At 47.6% G+C, this 21,640-nt stretch overlaps 8 protein-coding genes across 10 annotated transcripts; 4 read left to right on the plus strand and 4 right to left on the minus strand.

Annotated features, from left to right (window-relative positions):
• Positions 1-18: 18 nt before the first annotated feature.
• BDCG_06222 (MFS transporter) lies at positions 19-3,992 on the minus strand. Its single transcript, XM_045421949.1, has 4 exons — positions 3,071-3,992; positions 2,290-2,992; positions 1,126-2,231; positions 19-1,030 (listed from the first exon to the last, which is right to left on the minus strand). Exons 1-4 carry the CDS (start codon positions 3,339-3,341, stop codon positions 843-845), a joined length of 2,268 nt encoding a protein of 755 aa, XP_045277700.1. The 5' UTR covers positions 3,342-3,992; the 3' UTR covers positions 19-842.
• BDCG_06224 lies at positions 3,221-7,225 on the plus strand. Of its 3 annotated transcripts, none has more exons than XM_045421951.1 (3): positions 3,221-3,915; positions 4,015-5,495; positions 5,564-7,215. In XM_045421951.1, the coding sequence occupies exon 3, from the start codon at positions 5,681-5,683 to the stop codon at positions 6,893-6,895; it is 1,215 nt and encodes a 404-aa protein (XP_045277702.1). In that variant the 5' UTR covers positions 3,221-3,915; positions 4,015-5,495; positions 5,564-5,680; the 3' UTR covers positions 6,896-7,215. The 3 variants fall into 3 exon arrangements, with proteins under 3 accessions (XP_045277702.1, XP_045281593.1, XP_045281592.1); XM_045421953.1 differs by having other exon boundaries at positions 3,856-4,466; positions 4,575-5,424; positions 5,564-7,225; XM_045421952.1 differs by having other exon boundaries at positions 3,856-5,424; positions 5,564-7,225.
• BDCG_06223 (uncharacterized protein) lies at positions 4,505-4,849 on the minus strand (the record flags this gene model as incomplete). The annotated part of the gene is made up of 3 exons (XM_045421950.1): positions 4,505-4,657; positions 4,691-4,798; positions 4,829-4,849. The coding sequence occupies 3 exons, from the start codon at positions 4,847-4,849 to the stop codon at positions 4,505-4,507; spliced, it is 282 nt and encodes a 93-aa protein (XP_045277701.1).
• On the minus strand, positions 6,483-9,479 carry BDCG_06225 (uncharacterized protein). Its single transcript, XM_045421954.1, has one exon. The coding sequence runs from the start codon at positions 9,338-9,340 to the stop codon at positions 7,199-7,201; it is 2,142 nt and encodes a 713-aa protein (XP_045277703.1). The 5' UTR covers positions 9,341-9,479; the 3' UTR covers positions 6,483-7,198.
• A 299-nt stretch (positions 9,480-9,778) lies between these two features.
• On the minus strand, positions 9,779-12,853 carry BDCG_06226 (uncharacterized protein). The gene is made up of 3 exons (XM_045421955.1): positions 11,861-12,853; positions 10,894-11,785; positions 9,779-10,817 (listed from the first exon to the last, which is right to left on the minus strand). Exons 1-3 carry the CDS (start codon positions 12,461-12,463, stop codon positions 10,750-10,752), a joined length of 1,563 nt encoding a protein of 520 aa, XP_045277704.1. The 5' UTR covers positions 12,464-12,853; the 3' UTR covers positions 9,779-10,749.
• Positions 12,854-13,454: 601 nt separating this feature from the next.
• On the plus strand, positions 13,455-17,219 carry BDCG_06227 (myb-like DNA-binding protein). The gene is made up of 4 exons (XM_045421956.1): positions 13,455-13,832; positions 14,039-15,266; positions 15,393-16,367; positions 16,445-17,219. The coding sequence occupies exons 1-4, from the start codon at positions 13,577-13,579 to the stop codon at positions 16,557-16,559; spliced, it is 2,574 nt and encodes an 857-aa protein (XP_045277705.1). The 5' UTR covers positions 13,455-13,576; the 3' UTR covers positions 16,560-17,219.
• A 610-nt stretch (positions 17,220-17,829) lies between these two features.
• Positions 17,830-18,203, plus strand: BDCG_06228 (uncharacterized protein; the record flags this gene model as incomplete). Its single annotated transcript, XM_045421957.1, has 2 exons — positions 17,830-17,967; positions 18,006-18,203. The coding sequence occupies 2 exons, from the start codon at positions 17,830-17,832 to the stop codon at positions 18,201-18,203; spliced, it is 336 nt and encodes a 111-aa protein (XP_045277706.1).
• A 392-nt stretch (positions 18,204-18,595) lies between these two features.
• On the plus strand, positions 18,596-21,588 carry BDCG_06229 (annexin ANXC4). Its single transcript, XM_045421958.1, has 2 exons — positions 18,596-20,937; positions 21,009-21,588. The coding sequence occupies exons 1-2, from the start codon at positions 18,652-18,654 to the stop codon at positions 21,321-21,323; spliced, it is 2,601 nt and encodes an 866-aa protein (XP_045277707.1). The 5' UTR covers positions 18,596-18,651; the 3' UTR covers positions 21,324-21,588.
• Positions 21,589-21,640: the final 52 nt, after the last annotated feature.

Genomic DNA, 21,640 nt, shown 5'->3' on the forward strand with positions numbered 1-21,640 from the left:
ACACATCAGTAAATATACATATAGATAGATAGATAGATAAAAATTCAGTCACTGAACTTTTTGCTATGTTGGATCTAGCTCACATATTGGCAAATTAAAAATGTGAAAAATTTGGAAGGAGGTTTGGAAAAATGAATAGAAAGTATGTTTTGTGGTAAAAATGTTTCATTTAAAAGCCAGAAGAAACAGGAAGGATGAATAGATGATAAGCAAGATGGGTATGGTACAGTAAAATTCTCCCTCCACCTTTTTTTGTCTCTTTTCGTCCTTCTTCTCATCCATCCCTTCCTTCCTTTGCAAGTATAGTCTGTAGTCTGTAGTCTGCGATAAAATGATATACAGTACAACCAACCAATCAATCAACCAAACGAACAAGCAAGCAACCAAACAAATAGCCACCATTCGTCAATAAAAAGCTATGCATGCATCATGTATCAACAAGATAAAAAGATAACAGAGTAAGGAACACACATAGAAAGAAAAGCTCCATCCACCTATATCATAATCTAATTGCATCAATGAGCTGGAATATGATGCAGATATGCAAAGAAAGCATCATTAAGTGCAAAATAAGGAAAATGGGGAAACCAAACAACCAAAAGAGACAGCGCTGTCTACCTATCTACGTTTGTAGATAGGAATTTTAAAACATGCCAAAAAATCATAAATACTGTTAACCATGAACAGAAAAGAGAAACAAAATCCGTGGCACGCATGCGGCTAATGACAATACTTGCGTAACACTTCTCCCCACGACTTCCGCCGGAAAAAGAAAAACAAAATCATTGATCAGGTCGCAATCCTGACCTATATACGTCTGTAACTTCAAATAAAGAGTCCCCCTAAAATTTCTCCATCAGTCGCCTGCGGACAGTCCACATCCGAGCCCTCTTTCCGTAGATATACATTGGAATCGTGGTGAGCATGCAGGCAATATGAATTCCACCCAAGGCGACAAAGACATCCCGTGCCCCGTCTGCTTTAAGCCATTGGACGAAAAACAAGGAAAAGATGAAGCCATGCAATACATCTATTATGGAAGAATTAATGGTTAGCCATTGGGCCATGTTGGTCATCGTGATTGTAACAGGGGAAGTCCACGAGCAAGAAATTAAGAGAACTTACTTTTGCTGAAGTTGAGCGTAACCAGAGCCTCGCCTGCATACTGACGGTAGCTATCGACGCAAAAGGTAATGGATGTGGTACTTCCCACGGAACATCCGAAGGAGAGAATACCGAAGAAGACAGTGGGAACGATCCATCGTTCTTTTTCCTGAGCACTCCAACCAAAGCCCATCAGTCCCATGGCCGTCGTCAAAGTAACTGGCACAGCCATAACAAGGCGAAATTCAGGTTCGTAAATTCCGCCATTTCGACGTGTCATGAACCGCACTACAATGTCCGAAACCTTGCCTGCCACCACCGTTCCGAGAATTCCGCCTACGAATGGGGATATATATACAAGACCAGTACCGAGAGCGGAAAAGTTATAGCTGTCCTTATCTCGATAGATTTCTGCCACAGCTTCTGATAGGACGATCAACCATCCGACGGATAGAGCGTAGACCATAGCCGACCACAGGACGGCAGGGTAGGCGAATAGGATAAATGGGCGGATCATGACCCGTAGCCACTTATCTTGGGAGAACCGGCCGTGAAAGAGCCGAAGAGAGTGGACGTATCCCACAGGAGGCTTGGACTGGAGATTGCTAGTGTAAGGATGGATTGGAGGAAGGGACGAAGCGGATGGGGCGGCAGATACGTCCCGAGGAGGTACAGCACGAGCAGCTTCAACATCAGTTGTTTGACTCTGTAGCTCCGGACTATTCGGTGTGCTAGTTTGGTCGTCAAGCGCAGCTGGTGGGACAACTTGTGAATGAGGACGCTCTCCTTCATTTCCGCCTTCTTCCGGGGTGTGCTCGCCGGCATTCGGACCGCATTTCTCGTTATGATCATCTCCTCCGTTATCGTCATGGGCGACTTCGGCAAAGCCGACGCGGGCATCTGGTCGCTTTGATAATGCTTCAGGAGACAGCATTGCATCCTGGTCCTTTTCTACAGTAGGGGTGACAGGGTTAGAAAGTCGGCCTCGACGCCCCGGCGCGAGATCAGAAAGGCTCCGGCGATAGCTAGGCCGTTTTTGGCGAGGACGTGGAGTCCGGTCCCAGAAGCTCTCTGGGACAAAGAAAAACACTAAAACAAGCCCAAATCCAACCGTAATGGCCACAATCCTGTTAAGAGTCAGTTAAAGCATTCTTTAACTAGGTAGAGGGAGGAGTTGAGGCCTACCAGAATACCCAACGCCAACCTAAACCCTGTGTGATCGCAGCGCTAACTAACGGGACCAAATTTTTGCCGCCCAGTAATAGGAGAGTGTAAATTCCAACACGATATGCACGCTCATGCAAAAAGAAAATCTCTGCGATTGTAGCAGAAGGAAGGCATTCAACCGGACTGACGGCAAGACCCTGGAAGATACGTGCAAGAAGCAAGCTCACAAAATTGGGCGAAACAGCACACCAAACCGCCGAAACGATGAACAGGGCAGAGCCCAGAAGATAGATTGGGCGCTTGCCGTAAAGAATTGCTGTAGGGGACATCACCACTGAGCCAAGGCCAAGTCCCAGCATATATAGGCCAGTGGTAAGCGCCACCTGGTGCGTTGTGATGCCAAAACTTTCCGATACATCGTTGTATCCAGCTGCTAGAATCGGCGTCATTCCCCCTCCGATCATGGAGTAAAAGCCCAAGGATAGCAGCGAAAGGTCCCGGCGCCAGGCAGGCCAATTAAGCGGGTCATTCAGTGAATCGTCTGGCTGAGGATCCAGGACGATGGCACCGTCAGAAGTTCGCTTCTTCTGGGGAGCAGGAGTACGCGACGACGATCGAGAAGGCGGATAGGGAGACGGAAAAGACGACGCTGATGTTCGCGCAGGCTGTTGTCGAAGCCCAAGCGGTTCATTTCGGTTGGAGGATAGTAGAAGTATGGTTCCTGCATTAAAATGGGTTTTTAGTATATGTGAGATGAAGGTTTTCAGAGATCCCATACAACGAGGATCTCAAGACATACCAGGTACTTCATCAGTCTCCTTATCGCTTAAGATACCCAAAGACCACTTCTCCCGCTTCTGGCGGAAGTCATTTGATGCAACTGATTTATCTTCACCGCCGGTGTGTATTCGCAATATTTTCTTCCATCTCACTCTGTCCTGCGCCGGCGGGGAGCTGGAGCCGGAGCCGGAGCCATTGCTATTGCTATTCCCCGGGTTTTCATCAACACTGCCATTCTCACTCGACGGTGCTAAGGAAGGACCAGGAGGAGTTGTTTGGTGTGCAGACATGAGGGGTGGTTCGGGTGCGAATCGTTGAGAGTGGTATCTCAGGCGCGCAACTTGTGTCTATAAATAGAGTACGGTAGCCAGGACAGGCTGGAGGGAAATACGGAATTCACCCTTCAACGAGTCCCAGATGAGAAGGGAAAGGAGGATATTATTCACAAGAATCTATAATAGAAAAAGAGATGCTTATTCTATTGGAGGGAGAAGAGAGAAAGACCAGTAAACCAGACTGGACTGGGGAAAGCTTTGATGGGTAGCAAGCAAAGCCTTACCACACTCCCACCAACAGCAGAACGAGGAAGACACAGGGAATATCACAAAGATGTAGTAGACAGGAAGAAAAAGAAGAAGAAGAAGAAGAAGAAGAAGAAGAAGGGCAGAGGAAGAGTGGGGAGCGAGCGGGCAGATATAAACCCCAGCGTACGCAAAAAGGCAGAGAGGAGAGAGTCGAGGTTGGTTTGGTTTGTTTGTCTGCAGCTGCAAAGGAGGAGCTTGTCGACAGGCATTTGCACGACATGCATGCGCTAGGGACTTGGCGTGTACCTCCCCCGTGCTACAATGGTTCACTCTATTTCAGGTATCCACCCGGTACCCCAACCCAGCCATCGCTAACAGTCCTCGCCTGCTTCCCTCATCGTACGCTGAAGTTATTATTAACTTATAAAATACGCTGTAGTCAATCAATGTGCCGGGGAACAACTACAGAGCATATGCTTCAATTCACATCTTGCCATTGCGCCCATTGCTCCCATGTGTATATTCCTCACACCAAACTTCACAGTACTTCCTGTCAATCAGCACCACCGATCCAGTGCTGCACCCAAGCTCCTAGTGTTCGTCTCATGCTTGTCCGCGTGAAAATGTAAACTCGGAAGAATGGCGTCATGGCTGTTCTTGGGCCCTGCAGATGAGGCGTCTAATGGCCGGCGGAGGTTGCACTTATGCCTTGGCAGAACACGGCTTTCGTCGCGCCGCTGCAGCCGTGACGGATGTGGATGGGGAGATATGCGTCGCCATGCACAGCGTGGGAGGCGGGGCTTTCTCACCGCCATACATTGTTGCTACTGACATTTCTCATCTGCGGCTTGCTGTGGGGAGAGAGAGAGAGATTGCCACAGCGTGATCTGGGTAAGCGGCGACTATCACCGTGCAAAGACTGCTAGTAACTACCTAGCCAGTCGCCTGTCATCTGATGGAGACATCAGCGCTGATGCGGTCATCGTGCATTTCCTCAAGCTTGCCGCGGTCGAATTGCTTGGTTTTCGTTCGCTTTCGTCGGGATGATCAATCAAAACCCATATATTGGGCTTCGTCGTCGTCTGCACAAGTCATGCATCCTTTTCGAAAATTACCTTTTCTTGAATGGCTTCCTCGGGGTCCTTTGCGAAACTTGATTCTCCGTCTTCGCCGTGTTGGGCTGTTCGCTTTATGCCCCAGGTGCAGGATTCTCGTCGATATCCCTGGATATATCAACGTCACAAAAGACGCACACAAAGACCGTGCTGGTTCATTGTTAAATGCTGCACCTCCACAATAGCATTCTACGTGCTGAGACGGTCTGTCTATGAATTAGCAACATTCCTCAGCCGTTGTGTTATTCTACTTCTCAAGGGCCACCTGTACTGGCCTATTCCGCACAGTACATTTTCTTCCTCCTCAGCTTCACTCACCTGATAAAGATATACCCAAGCCATATACTTCGAAAATGTGGAATCACCAACGTATTGTCCCCAATAATATCCAAGAGGTAAACAACGACTGGGCTTAGCGATGCCCCTAATCAATATACGAAAAGTACAAGTTTTCTAAACTACTAAGAGAATATACAATGCCCTCTCATCGCAGTCAACCGCAAGCAACCTCGACTTCAGACACCAAGATGACTCTCAGGGGAACATGACCATGGCTTCAGTATGCATGATCACTTGCTGGTCATGTACTGCTTGCTGTCTGGTACAAGTATACCTTTTTATGTACAACTTTTTATCCTCCTCCTTCCACTGCTGACATCCCATATGCCTATATTACAACTCTATTATATGCTCGTGCTCGCAATTATGAGGTCCTTCACTGCAGCTATATCTAGGTATATAACGATTCCCCGTCCTTCAAAAAAAAACCCAGTTAGCTCAGAAAATCATCCTCATCACGTCAACTGTGAGCATACTTGATGCGACAAAGCCTGCTACCTAAGGTATTTGCTAATCAATCCACGTTTGGTATAGGCGTACACATATACCACAACTTATCCTTATATATCTATACATTACCCCATCAAGCTTGTTGATTATCAATTTCTGAAGAATAATATACCTTCGTGAATACCGCCGAACGCGTATAAAATGGTTGGCTTCCATTTTCCAAATATCCTGCACCGAAAATCACGCCCACGAACAACTGGGGATTCTTCGTCTCCAGCTGAGGAGTGCAACAGCCCGCAGCAAAGCAGTCAACAAAGCGACTCACAAAACCCCCCCGGCCTAAGTACCCAGAATTCATCATGGCCATCCAGCGAGTTGTCCTCTGCACTCCCTAGCCGTCCTGGAGCAATCGCGCCACCCACCCCTTTATCCTCACCCACTTCCGGGGCCACCACCAGTCGAACAAAGAACGCCAGCAACAGAAACAAAAGTAGCACCAGCAAAAATAACAATATACGGAGACGCCCAGCTTCAGTAAAGCGGAAATCCTCCGATTCCACAAGCAGAGCCAGAACCCCGACAAGAAACACAGACCTTCCGATCCCAACCATAATCCACCCCAGCACTCCGTTACCTCGTCCATCTTTGTCCTCCCGCTCCCGCTCCTCAACCCGCCCAAAAAAGTCCCACCTCACCCGCCACCCGTCGCAAAGAAAGCCAATTCTTAAACTTCCAACAACAGCAGTAGTAGACGACAATGCACAGGGACGGATATCCATGCCATATACCTCCCAAGCAGATACCCGACTCAACACAGAAAGAAACACCTTCATAACACGCTACGATACCGCCACACAAAACGAGCTCGGCGAGATGTCGCCCTCCGCGCGGCGCCGTCGCGAGTCCGCCCCATCGCCGATGTCGGCGATTAATTTCGTAATCTCGCTGAAAACAAATTATCATAAGGAGCCGTATGGTTATGAAGATGGGGGTGATGATGGGGAAAGAGAAAGGGAAGGTGAAGGTAAAGGTAAAGGCAAAGGCGCTGGTGCTGGCGCTGGCGCTGCTACTGGTACCAGTACTGGTACTAGTAGGCGAAGCAGATCGTCAAGTTCCCACCGATCCAAGCACAATAATGAGCAGAAGCAGAAGAAGAGGAAGAGGGAGAAGAAGAAAATGGTACGCTTTGATCATGTTGATGTTCATCCGTATGAGGTAGAGCGGGGTGAGGAGTCTCGCTTTCGCCTTTTTAGTAGGCGGGCGGCGGAGGGCGGGGTAGAGGCGATTGAGAATGAGGGTGGGAATGAGAATGAGAATGGGCGAGTGGGGAATCGGGGTGAGGATGTTGCTGAGCTTGAAATGGATCTTGATCTCAGGGAGTATGTGATGGATATCCCGGATGTTATTCAGGGGTGAATCTAAATAGTAGGGAATTAGGAGATGGGGGCCCAAGTGAGGCAGATTTGCATGGTTTATGGGTACAAAGTACGGAGGTCTTGGTTCTCTATTCTTTTGTTTCTTTTCTTTGCCTTTCTTTTCCTTTTTATTTTTTAATTTTTTTCCCCTCCTGTGTATGTGTATTTTAACCACACATATTCCACGTATATTTGGGGAAGGGGAAATCTGTGACGCTAACATGTACATGTACTATTAATCAATAACGTACAATAACCAACCCTTAAACAAAAAGAGGGCACAAAGAAATCAAGGACACAAACATCACACTTTCTTCACCGTAAAATATCCCTCATCGCCTCGAGCAGCTAGGCCCGCCGATGACCACGAAGTCGTGGCAGAGCTAGGGTAACCAAAACTAGATCCAAAACTAGAAGTCAACCCTCCACCTTCCAACACTCCCCCCTGGAATGTTTCAGAAGTCGGTGTAGCAGCGACAGGCGAAGTAGGAGCCGTCGCCAGCGCCATTGGCGTCACAGGCGGCTGGAAGTCGAGCACGATCCTGAGGTTTTCGAAGCAGAGCTCCTTGAGCTGGTCCCAAGTCGCACCGTTCTCGACAGCCTGGCGGAAATCTTCGATGGTCATGCCCTTGATCCAGCTTCTGGTTCTTGGCTCGGAGCCGGTCGAAGACCTGTTGTTACTGTGTCTACCCTTCAGGGACGGGCGTTGAGGTGTTTTGGTATCGGTATCGGCACCGTTGTACCTGTGCTCCTCTTGACCACCGTCATGACTGTCACTCATCAGCCCAGTCCCGATCATTTTCGAGATGAGTCTCGGATTCTTCCCGAATTTCTCCTTCTTCCAAATACGGGCGAAGTCCGTCGTGGGATATAGGTCTGGGTATAAGGGGATAACTCCCTCGGGCAAATACATATGAAGAAACACCTGAGCTGTGACCAGCGCAGTCTTCTCGCAAACAGAGTCTCTCTCGCAGATGGGCACGACGAAGTCGGTGATGTTAGGGAATCCATCCAAACCCAGCGCAGCGGTGGTGTCTGGGTATTTCCAGCTACCGCCTACATACTTGGCCAGCTTCATGATGATGTCACGGATGGGTTGTAAGCTGGAGCTGGAGTTGCTGTTGTCTCGTTTAAAAGAGATAGGGGAATGGAAGAGGGCTGTGGCTTTCGTCCCCGTGCCAGGACAGATGGCACAGCGGAAATCGGTTGCGTCCAGCATGGCTTGTTCGTGAAATGCTGCGATGTGTTGGTAGCACACATACTCGGGCTCTTCCCGGTCTCCGTAGCCAGTAAGCATCTCTGTTGGCCAGTTGGAGGTGAAAAGTAACATATTCAGTCGGCCGTGACGGGGTGGTTCTTTGGGATCGACGATAGGGATGCCGGAGAAGACAACAAGGCGGACTGGCTGCATGGTCTCGAGGCTCATATGGCGCGAAAGAGAAGGCCTATCGCGCTTCTTTGGAGGGGCCTGATCGTTCTCTGTATCGCCCTCACTGTCAACATCGTCGTCGTCTTTCTCGGTATCGCCGTCGCTCAGACCCATGTCATCCTCCCAAACACTTTCATCAAATGCGCCTTTGGAAAAAGAGTCTCTGGATGAAAACCTAGCACTAGACCGCTTATTATCACTCTCCAACCCCTTCAGAATCCCCTGCATAAATGAGTCGATAGCCTTCTCCGCGATGTTCTGACACTCCCCATCCGGCTCGCAGACTGGCACCGCCAAAATATTCACAAAAGGATGCGTTTCCGCCTCGTCATCCATTCCCTCAACCTTCTCCACAATCCCAATAGCCTTCTTGGCCTTCTCGCATGTATCAAATTCCTCCACCAAATGCGCAATAGCCATCATAAGCTTGCGCATCCACAGCCCATCTTCTAACATCTCATAACCATCCACAGAGCAACAAAGTGGACGATAGACCATTGCACTCGCCGCGCTTGCCTTTCCCTTCCCTTTGCCTCCATCACCATCGCCATCGCCATCTTCATCATGGCTGCCACATGCAGCACAACCACCCACACACAACTTCAAAACCTCCTCACTGAACCCTGCAGCCAAATAGGCCAGCTCCTGAAACTGCGGCAACCCGCTTTCCACCGTCTGGCAAGCATGAAATGCATTCTTCATTTTCTCTTTTCCCTTCTCCTTCCCCTTCTTCCCTTGGCCCTTGCCCTTGTCTTTACCGTTCTGCACCAGCACTTGTCTGCCACACTGTTCGAAGAACTCCGTGTGCACGGAAGCGTTGTCAGTGAACGCGACGTGCTTAAGCAGCTGGCGGGACAGATCCGGTTTCCCGTAGAAAACATTGAAAGTCACCGCTGTCTCACGCTTGCGGTCGCGGGATACTTCAGTGATTTCGGTGTCTAAAACGCTACTCTCGTCGATTCTAGATGGGGTGGGGGTTGAACGCCGGCGGCGGCCGAATAAAGGAGGTTTTGGCATGGTTGCTTGTTTTCCTTCCGCCGTTCTTTTTCTGCTGTCCTCAAGGAGCTGGCGGGGGGGCTTTCTTTTTCCTTGCTTGGAATCGATTGCGGCTTGACGAGCTGTTCCTTCTTAACTCTTGTTTTGCACGTAACTTCTGATGATTGATTGAGGATAGAAGGGATGCACGATATGCACCGGTTGGATAAGAACTTTGAGATGCGTGGGGAATTGAAAACCAAGCATAAGCAACACAACACAGCAAAATCAGGGAGAATGTGTTGATGAGTGCTGAACAGGAATGTGAGAAAGGAACTGGAAGTTCCATGCCTTGTGTTGTTCTTGGGTATGATGGGTATGAGGTGTTGATCACAGTCTCAAGGATGAATATTGCATTGGATCCTAGTGAGACTGATCAAGATTAATTGTGCAGAGGAGATGCAGAGGAGAAAGTAAACAGTTTCTATACTCACTGCGTTGCTTTGGAAACTAAGAGCCACAAGACACAAAGGTGTTCAACAGTAAAGGTCCATCCCTTTTGTTGCTTCGGGGACACAAAGGGATACATCAGCCGGCGATGATGACTTGACGAATATCATGGGATAAGTGGGAGGACAACACAGCAACCGTGCCTAAGGGGTAAAACTGATTTATGCATGCATGACACGCTAGATGACTCGATAGGACTATCTTTTGTCATAGATGCAGAACTTTTCAATGCGGTGTGGATGTATATATTACAAGGAACAGTATTTATTTCACAATAGAAAAAAGAAAGAGAAAGAAATGCCAAAGCATCTCCATTCAAAAGCAAAAGATATTTGCAGACAAGAAAGAAAAGAGAAACATAGATTATAAAAAAAAAAAAGATATCAGGAACAGAGACATACTCAGCGTAAGGTACGGCTTGCAAAGAAAGCAAGAAAATAAACCACGCCAGCATGTGTGTCGACCAAAAAAAAAAATAAAATGAAATAAAAATAGTGAGAGCCCCATCTCTAGTAGATGTCAGATCGTGGCTTGTTTATTTCTTTGCAGACAGGAATATCAAAGCAAGAAATCTATAAGTTAGACCAGCAAGAAAGGAATCCACATTGTGGACAGCCAAAAAAAAAAAAAAAAAAAAAAAAAAAAACCTAAGTCGAGGTCGCGTAGCACAAGAGGGGCACAATGAAAATAATACATGAAGAGTAAAAATTAAGCAGGTCAGGACAAACAACCTGGAGTATTAAAATGTGGCGCAAAGGGGAGGAAAGTCGGTAATAGGAGTAGTCCCGGCGCTAAGATATCACAGGCGCATTCATTTTATGCAATATGATCATTTCGAGTTTTGAGGAGTGAAGATGCGTTGTTAATGAAACCAGTGAAGAGGATAAATGCATCTGCCGTGGACCCGATAGCATGGAACGTGCGCCAGGATCGATATAAAATTAATAGATCGCTTCGAAGATGTATATGATACCGAAAATGAAAAATGCCGCGGCGCCGCCAAATGTTACTATTCAACAAAACGCAGACCATTAGTTTTACGAGTGGTATGATTATATTCTCCAAAGGTATGACATGATACTTACCAGCCCGCATGCTAACTCTGCCAGCAATTGCCCGTCCCCCGATCACTGCTGCTGCTGTACAGATTCCATGACCGGTGACAGCGCCACACGTAACCCACCAGTAATCCTTACCGGCAGCCATAGCAATAGTAGCAATCTGGCTTCGATCACCCCACTCTCCAAGAAAAGTCATGACGAATGTTTGAACCCACGCAGGGCTCAAAAGAAATGAGAATAAATTGTTCAAGCCAACCCCCATGCTTGATAAAGAGTTACCACGGGAGGGGGAGCTGCCTCTTGACGATGATGAGGAAATACTTTCAGGAGGCGGGAGGCGGTGGTTCGAGGAGCGGCTCTTCCGAGGGCCACGCCCAGCTTCGAGTGCATAGGGGCTAATAGATCCCCGTCGGTTTAGTCGCCGGTGTTGATGTTCTTTCTCTTCCAGTTCCATCTCGACCTCTTTCATCTCCTCACCCACACCTTCGTCGGGAGCCATTTTTTTTGCTTCGAAAGCCATCTTCACGCCAAAGATAAGGAAAAGCACCGCAGCTAGAATGTTTGTGAACGATTTCGAGATTAGGGTAGGGACAGCATGGCCCAGGAGAGCGGATAGCACGGTCATTGCGATGAGAGCGGTGAAAGCTGAGGAAAAGACAACCATGCGCGGATGGCGCATGGCCATCAGGGCAGCAACAAGGAATGTTTTATCGCCGACTTCGGAGAAGAGTATCATGGTGAGGGAAAGCAGGAATGAATGTAGTGGCTGTATCATGTTTTCGGGTACTTGGGAGTATTTATAGTGAGATGGGTCTGTTGGAGAACCCTGTTGATCAAGGTCGAGAGGATCACTTGGACGGCCAGGCGATGCAGGTCGGGGAATGGAATGGGGTAACTCGGGTAGGTCTTCTGGCTTCTATACAACGCAGAGAACACAGAATTAGCTTCGAGTACGCATGTGCATCAATCACATAGGGTTTCCACTGCTTACCTCCAGCACTGTATCTTTTTCCGAGCCATCGCCTTCTGTCTTTGGTTCAGCCTCGTCGCCAGGGCTAATCTTCTGTTGCTCACTGTGCGGTAAAGGGGGGACTTCCTTTGGTGGATCTGGATTCTTCACAGTCCCAGAATTGGATTCCTTGTTTTTCTCCGAGACACCGCCCTCTGTCCCTGTCGTCCCCTCCTTGGGCGGCTCCCGGTTCGGATCATCCATAACCCCATCATTTGACGCGGGAATTGGTCTCCCATCTGGTCCATAATGTTGTGACGGTGGATCAGTCGAATCGGGGTTCACTGGTTGCTCCCCATTCGGCGATTCTTTCGCCTTCTTACGATCCCGGCCAGCATTTGTCTCAACCCAAGGTCCTGCGTGTGGTTTCCCGTCCTTCCCATCATATGGTACATCTCGAGCTTTGGGCGATAAGTTATCTTGGTAATTGGCTAGTGGTGCGGAATCGGGAATGGCAGCCCGATTGCTTATTAACGACCTCGAATTAGCAAGTCCACTGGAATCTATTAGTGGATTGGCCAAGGTAGAGGTGATGGCCGGGATGGCAAGGAGGAGGAATGGTGAGGGAAATCGTCTGATCCTCATGGCGGAAAATTGTATATCTGAGGTTGAAACAGAACCGTAGACACTACTTAGGGAGATGCTCAATCGACTCCGACGAGGCAAACGGTTGAATCAAGAGTGGGCAATCAGGAAAATATGTAGGATCGGGTTCGAGAAATATGTCTGGAATGCACGAAGGAAGCCAGCTGGCAGCAATGATAAGGATCGCGCAGGTGTTTGTTTATGTTTAAGGGGAGAAGAGAGTGACAAGAAAGGCAAAAACAGGCTCATCAACGATAATAAAACAAACAGAAAGGACTGTCATATATGCTCTCTCTGTAAATAACACTTTCAAAACAAAGAACCCTACTTGCTAGTTAACACATCCAGAGACATTTTAGCATCGCGGGTTACAGTTGAACATTGGAGCCAAGTTTTCGACCACTTTTCCGAACACATGTTCAATTTTAGCATTCCCTCTAAAACACATACACACTACACATCTCACACATAAGACACAGATATTACTAATCCAGTCTAACCCTCTGCCAATCCCCCTCATAATATTGATTTTTCATATTTTTCAAAGGCTCTATATCTTTCCTGTTTAATCTAATTCTAATTCTAATTATGAACTGTCTAATTTACACTCCTTACACTAAGGTAAAAGAGAGTTGAGTGAGATGTACCAATCTTGGAATGATTTGCTGAATCTGTCTAGTGCATGTACTTTTAATGGGCTCCTGCCATGGGTCGTCCAAGGTGAAATTGAGTTTGGAACCCACACCAAGCTGTTTTTCCAGCCTAAGTTAGCACCACAATCAGTTTTTGTTGGCACCCACGTTCAACTGTATTTGCCCCTGAAGTCGCTGCCGCAAACTCGAAAGCTGTGGATGAGTAAGCACAGGGCTGGTGCGGTGCTGCAGATCTAAAAGAGGATTAGCCTGACTCCCGAGTCAAGTCATGTGACGTAGGTCTTGGCCAGGGTTAGGGTTGTTAGTTAGCTCATCTTCTCTTTATCCTTTATCCCATGCGAAGCGCGACTTTGAAAGATTCGCCATCATCACAACAATGTCATCTCTCGCTCTTTGGCGTCATTACTCATTGATTTGATAGCCCAGCCATCGAAATTACGCCGGTGGTGGGTCGTTGAAAATGCCGGCCGCTACGCGAGCAACATCAGTTCGCGCCCAGTGGAAAAGCGCTTCTAAACAACCACCTAACTTGCCCCGTTCCACTCGACAAACCCGGAGCCGCAGCAGGGAATTGGGTGGAATAGATCATGCGCCTGCTTCCCCCTCCAAATCTGTTGCCACTTCAGTGAACTCAGATGATTCCGATGTTGATCTATCTCATACTCCAGTAAAGAACAATCGAGCTGGAAATGTTAGGTCTAAGACTCGCAACTATGGTTGGTTTTGTCTCCTCTATATCCTCGTTATACTTCATGGCAGTTCATCCAGGCTGTGTTCTTTAACTAGACATTGACTGGTGAATGGAATTGGTCTGGATTATTGTCGTCATTGTCGAACCTAGCACACGTTGGACCCAAAAGTATCAATTGCATTCATTATGAATAGGATAACATCGTAGCTTACACTTTTTTACCACGGACAGAATTGTCCCCTGTCTATGAAAGCCCTCGTAAGAATGCTGCCGGCAGGTTTAACACAGACCTTACGAGGCAAAACTCGAGACGCAGCGAACGATCTGTTCCTGAATCACCTGTCGACCATTTCAATATCACGGGGACAACCCTGCTCGCTACAGATTCCGAACATGAATCGCGAGAATTAGATCCCAGTATAATGATCGAGGCATTACCCGACCTAGATACTTCTACAAAGAATGCTCTACGAATCCTAGTTCCGCAGGCCTTTTCCCTCACGACTCTACTTAAAAATCTTAAAAACGCCACCTTCAGAGCAAGAGTCAAGCGTATACGGGACACGTTTGAGACCCAAAAGAAGTACTTTGGCGGTCAGCACTTTATTACCGTCGAAGCTGCAGTAAACATGCTCCCATCCTTGAAACACATTCCGTGGTATCCAGACGAGTTCATCCAAAAAGCCAATCTTGTGCAGTTTGCATTAGATCTCATCCCGTTGCGTGGGAACATGTCTCCTTTCTCAGAATATCACCTCTCAGACCTCGATGAATCATTCCCGGTGTTATTCATAAGTTCGTTCTTGTCACCAGAAGACGATCGAATTACAACGCCAGGGCAAAGCGCTCTGCTCGACGAAACTTTCCAATTGGGCCTAGAACTACGCACACAACGTGCCATTGCGGAGCTCCGATCGGGGGAACAAGAAATAAATGTTGAATTCGCCCCGGACAGTATACTGGAAACTGTCTTTACCGCGTTTGCGAAAAGCGGTGATGAGTCTGAAAGATTACTCGGCTGGAAAATCAGCGGCCTACGTGACGAGGGTGGCGGAATCCCCGAGCGATTCTACGAAAAAGTTCTCGAGCGGCGAGCGTCAATTCGAAAGACATTTAACGTGGATGAGACCACCACTTTCGTTCACTTTGACGAACTGGAATCCACGTTTCCTTGGTCGGAATTCGTTGTCCAGGCATGCAAGTGGATTCGCATGAGAGCAAACGAAATTGATGAGCAATTAGAGAAGCAAGCATCTCTTAATGAGGCTGTTGAGATCCTACAAATTGAAGTAGATCGCCGATCAAGCCTTGACCAACAAAGTATCGCTTCCATTCCCAAATCGACAACTTCTGCCCCTTCTGTCACCGACACAGTAGGCGTCGAACAAGCGGATGTTCAGAAACCACAGATAACGGAATCCACAAGCACCAGGAAGTCTATGCTCTCTATTGGAAAAGGGTAGGTCCTGATTGGTTTATATGCAACGAAGCCACTATCTATCACATACCCTATTGTCATACAGAGTTCCCCTTCAGTTATCATCGATCCTTGCACAAAATACTTACTGGGATTATATTCCAATAGATTTTTCAAGTCTAAAGCCTTCGTGTCGCACTTGGTGAATCTTCAGGCCAGGGTGGGCTCTGCAGCTAGTAATGTACGGGTTGATCAACCTTCGGGAAGTCCACAAACAGAGGCTGTCGCAGCAGCCCGCGATTCGACCCCACATGTCAATGATGGTGAACAATCTCCAAGCAGACTTAGCGGGTCTCACAAAGCCAGTGCTCATGCATTTCGCCAAAGCTCTACCCCAGGCGAGCGCACACGTCCAGCACTACTTGGCGGATCGCCCCGTCCATCTCCGTCGGAAATCGTCAAGATAGCTGAACGTCAACGGCTTGCTACTTCTTCTCAACGGCAAAGACCAACTTTTAAAACCCCCCCAGCGGCCTTTATTGATCGCCAAGCTGACGCTCGTAGATTGTCTCCAATCGGTTCTAGCCAATTAGCATCATCTGATAGAAGCCGTTTAATTGGTCGTTCCAAGAAACGACACGCTTCTGAAGTTGAGGAGGACGAAGGGCATGCGGAAGAACGCACCCAATTCTCCGAAGAAGAAGGCTTCGAAGCAGACACTCGCAATATCCGAGTTGAGAAGAAACGTGCATCCATTGCGGGACTACAAGGTCGGAAGCGACGACGAGTTGAAACAGCAACTCCCTGCCCATCAGCCACGCCCCCAAGACAGTCGCAGAATCTCGAAAGCCGACAGGGTGGTCGAGTTGAGTCAGAATCAGTAGAATTCACAAACGTTGTGGGAAATATACCCCCAGCCAGCACTGCTCCTGAAATAAATCGACGGGTGCGGAAACCAGGTGGTGGTAGGATCCCATGGTCCGTAGATGAATGCAATCAGCTTAAAAATATGATTGTCAGACATGGACCCAAGTGGGCGAAAATCAAACAAGTTGACGACAGTTTGGAACATCCGAAGTTGATCATTCGAGATCAGGTGAATCTGAAAGATAAAGCAAGACAGATGGCTGTCGATTACTACAAGTATGCTTTATTTGTTTTTTCATAACTCTGTCCAAATTAAATCCACAAATGCTAAGCTAAAACATTATTTCAAACAGGGCCGGCCAACCACTTCCTGAAAACTTCGAAAAGGTTCCTCTCAAAACTGAAGATAAACGCAAATTACGAGAAATGGGGATTACGATTTTTGAAGATATGCTTGAAAGGGATTGATATGACTCCTTTCCTTAAGCGGAATTCAGGTTGACCCCATAATGATGAAATTTTCCATTTCTACTTCATTTCAAGTGGGACATTCAGCTTTAACTCCGATATATATTTATTTTTAATATTGCAGGAAGCAACATCTTTAGGGATTCTGAAGGCGTTGAAGTTGGCTTTTCTGACACTTTACTGGGCTGGACAATAGGTGTTTTGGTTTTCAAATTGATGATACCCCACACTTCGTTTCTGTTTGCTTCATATGGCATTGAAAAGATGGTCAAGGCTGTGAATGGATTCTCAGTTGCTTTGCTCCCTTGCTTTTCTACCCGTACATAGGTTCCTCAAACTTTGGAAAATTCATGTGTCCATTCACTTTATCCTACCTGTGAACCTCTCCTCCTATATGTTTTTGAAACGCTCATGGTAACCTAAAGGCATATCATATCTTCAAGCATCCTCCTTGCAACTAGGAACACTCAACACCCGCTCTATGCATTCCAGCTCATCTCACATATCTAGCTTACTCAAGATAACATTCGTGCCAGGCCATATGAGAGCTTCGTTACAACCGATGGGAGCTTTCTTTAGCATCAAATCAGGACCTTGGAGCGGCCTGTCTGCAAAGTTTCAGAGCAGACGCCAAAGTGCCCGCTAAGGCATGATACTTGCAAGCTACAGAGGATGGCGTTTTTCAGGTATGTAGATTTTCGAAAACCATACTTGTCGCCCTCCATATTCCCAGAGGGAATTACTAGAGGACAGGGGCCCACCAACAAACAGCCTTTGCTGGTCTGTTCCACACGACCTTTCATTTCTACAAGCTCTGCGTCTCAGGTGTTTTCTGGCCTCCGTGAGTATTAACATTTCACGGAATATGTGAAAAAATCACTAATGCTTACAAGGGTAGGTTCTACTTTGTTTTCCATGTCAGGATATCTCCGTCCGCGAAGATCTTCCAGCGGATGCTACCAAAAGAGACATACTTGGCACGCCTAGCCGCTCGAGAAAATCAGGGCTGAAGAAGGCGGGTAAATGAACGATGATGAATTTACCAAGAGACGTCCTAAGTAGGCAATTGGGCGAAAGGAATGGAGGACGGACCTGGGGAGATACAGAGACGAGACGAGAAGCAAGCACAAAGATTCAACCCACCAAATAGGGAGAAAGCATAGGTGGGATGAGCGCGGGAAGGAGATCGGGAAGCAGTGGAGGGCCACCCAACCGCCCGGTGATAAAGTGTCCGGAATGCCACAAAGAAGTCTTCGAGTGTCACTGGAGCATGAAGGTGGACTGCCTCAAATCGAAAGTAGGTAACTCAGTCCTCATCAGCAGCGCCAACGCCCAATCTAAACTGTCACAAAAAGAAATGGAAACTTTCTCGGACGAGGCAAATCTTTACGCATATAACCTATACGTTGTATGTACATGTACATGTACAGTACATCGTGAATATAGGAGACTAATAGAGCATATAAACGGGGCCAAGCATTGAGACAGCGACGAATGAAAAGGCAAATGAATGATCCATTAAAGTCCAGTTTTACCGACTCCCTAAAGGTTCAACGCCCACGGATAATCAATGAAGCCTCATCCCTGATGCTTCAAAATCTGGAACGTCAACCAACATCGGATTCGCGTGATGAAATTTTTTGAATCCAAATGCCATCCCCCAGAGCCCCAGATGTTGCATTCGTTTCAACTCGTATTAACAGTCATGGTCTTTCCGGGACAGCTTGCGGCTGAACCAAACAAAATTGAAGCTTAATTTTGGCCCCCACAACACTAGTCAGTTTACGGTTAATATCTTACTTAGTCATGCGGCACGGCTCAACTTTAAAGTTTCCAGATTCCAGGATTCGGGCCAATCTGCTGAATTAGGAAAAAGACACACAACTTGACCCCCGAAGGATCGCGCCGTCGATTCATCCTTCACAGCCCATCTCTTGTGTGATGCTGTTTGCAGTTCATTCTTCATTCTTGTGGGGTGGACGTTTTGTTACAGAGTTGAGCTTCTACTACTATATACGACTCTTATTCAAAGCTCTCCCGTGTCTACAAGTCAGCGCTTAGAACTATACCTACGGAGTACAGCCTTGCCGAAATGGCTTCACTCCGTGTTCACGACTCGCGATCTCGCACCCGATCAAAGTCCCCCAGTGGAAGGATTCGCGAGCGCTCACGTACACGCGAGACTCGGGCATCGTCTCCTCCGAGAGAAATGACCGGAAGATCCAAGAAGTACTTCCATCCGGACTCGGAGGAGGAGACCCTTTATGCTAGCTCACGGTCGAGCAGAAAGTACCACGACTATCATGCTGACGACGACAAATACCGACGCTCTGAGAAGCCTAAACAACAACATCAATCGCAGCCACAGCCACAGCCTCCTGGCTACTACGTATCGGATGAGGAAGCGGCGGTACGAAAACACACCAGCGCAGCGGAACCCCCTCGATCTGACAAATACCGTTACGACTCAGATCGTGACCGGCGATACTCTAGACACCTAAGTTCAAAACTGGCCTCAAGGTATGAACAGTACTCCGATGAGTCCTATACCGAATCGGAGGACGATGCCTTGGCCTATGGAGAGGTGCCTTATCCGCCGTCTGCCCCAAGTTACGAACGTTTGCGGGAGAAATACACCTCCTCTTCCACCAAGCAGCACGACTCAGATTCGGCGGGAGGTTCGTCCAAATATAGCCGTGCACTAGCCAAACTTCGAGGAGAAGAATCACCCAAGTATCCTTCTCGCCACGACTACGATTCAAGAGAGCATCTAAGCTATGCGAAACTAGACGGTTACCGCTATGCACAACCTCCCTCACATCGCCAGAACAGACCAAGCGACACTGGAACGAGCCAATACGGAAACCAAAATAAATACCCGATTGACTGGGCGGAAGTTCCAGAATGCGAACGCCCTGGTTTCGTGCCTCCGCCTGAGTTCAACAACCCCGTCACATCTACACAGCATTCTACGCCGACTCCTGCTACCACGTATGCAATGCCCGATCCGCCCATTGTATCTCACGCTCCAGTCCCATCGAGCCAGTATCCTCTAATTTCTCAAGCTAGTTATAACCCACATCAATATGCCAATATGTCAATGCCATCATCTACTGGGACCGAGTCGCCTCCTACAACAACTATACAAAGCAAGTCGGGCCATCAGCGCGTATACTCGATGGGTACAACTCCAGCTACGCAGCCATATTATGCCCAATTAGCCCCATTCCAATACGCGCAGCCCGACCCTAATATCACATACACGTCAAAGCCCACCAAACCATATACACAGAGTATCAAACCCCACTCTCAGGCTCCTGATCCAACTTACGTTGAAATTAAACCGAAGAAGACGACCGAGCGTCCACACAGCTTGTCAATATCCTCCAATGGTCATATGGCAGTACCCGGTAGCTTTCCGGACGCTAGTCGTCCTCCTGCCAGCCCACTGCTCGAGGCTTATAAAGGAACATATCAAAGCATCTCGCCCATGCCATGGCCAACATCCGTTCCATCCTATATGGATGAAGGCTTATCAGATCTGGAGCCACTAGATGGCGGTGCAATCTCAGGCTCGGAGTTAGGTAGATCTAGGAAAAGTAAATCCAAGAAGGACGATAACAGCAGTAAGACAAAGAACAAGCCGTCAAAGCTCGATGCAGACATAAAAGTAATCGCACCGAAAAAGAAAGTATCCTTCTACGATCCAAAGCCCGACGCGAAGGAATTAAAATTGGCCCTACACCATTCCCACGCGGACCCTAAACCTCTAATAGATATTCTTCCTTATCTTTCTTCGGACGATCTGCTAGCGCTCCGTGCTGAATATAAAAATCTCGTTAAGATAGGCGGTAAGGGGGTTAATATAGCTAAACATATCAAGGTACAAGTCCCAGGAAATTTCGGTAAAGTTTGCTACACGACAGCACTAGGAAGGTGGGAATCTGAGGCACACTGGGCCAATTTCTGGTACCGATCAAACTCACTGCGTCGTGAACTCCTCATCGAGTCGCTTATCGGACGGACGAATGCTGAAATCCGCGAGATTAAGAAGTGTTTCCGCGATAAGCGGTACGGAGATGATCTTGAGAAGTGCATGAAAGCCGAACTCAAAGCAGACAAGTTTCGTGCTGCGATCCTGCTGGCACTTGAAGAGCGACGGCAGCCCAATTCGGCCCCCTTGGACAAATCCCTTGTCCGCGATGACATGCGTGATCTCCACCGTGCTCTAATTTCGCGAGAAGGAGGGGAAACGGCGATGATACAGATTATCCTCGTCAGGGGCGATACGCATCTCCGTGAAGTTTTGCATCTCTATGAAGATACATACCGCAAGAACTTCGCTAAAGAAATGATAACCAAATCACAAAATTTAGTCGTAAGTGTCTAGCCGTTTTGTGTTCATCTTTCCCGTGCCACAAAACGTCACTGACCACACCTCCTTTGCAGGGCGAAACACTCGTACATGTTCTCAACGGAGCACTTAATCGACCGATGCGGGATGCTCTCCTGCTCCACCAAGCAATTGCAGAATCAGGTACAGGTCGTGAACGAGCCGAGCTGCTGATTTCTCGACTGGTCCGCATGCACTGGGAACCTAACCACCTTGAACGTGTCAAATCCGAGTATAAAAGACGCTACAAAGAATCCGTCGAGGACGCCATCGACCGGGAAGTTATAAACGGGGTTCGGAAAGATTGGACGGACTTTTGCATTGGGTTGGTCAAGAGCTCGAGAGTTCACATTGCGAATGGAACTGCTTAGCCTTCCCATATGGTTGATGAAAATACGCATGGCTTATTGTTTATAGTTATGGTTATGATGTTTGCTCACGTTTACGGTTGAACTTTTCGAGTCCCTGGTGGATATTGTTTCTGATATTTTTGTAATGTCATCAATCTTTTTGGGTTATTATTTTATTTTAATTTTTGGGTTTCATATATGAATTAGTTCCGGAATTTCTCTTGGTAGTGAAGCTGCCAGCTGGTCATCCTGAGGCCTTTGTTCCCTGATTTTAGTACCAATATCTCTTGTCATTTATTCAAATATATGCTTGTCATTGGTTCCCATACTTCTCGCGA

This window comes from Blastomyces dermatitidis (genome assembly GCF_000003525.1).
Source record: "Blastomyces dermatitidis ER-3 genomic scaffold supercont1.6, whole genome shotgun sequence".
Taxonomy (NCBI): domain Eukaryota; kingdom Fungi; phylum Ascomycota; class Eurotiomycetes; order Onygenales; family Ajellomycetaceae; genus Blastomyces; species Blastomyces dermatitidis.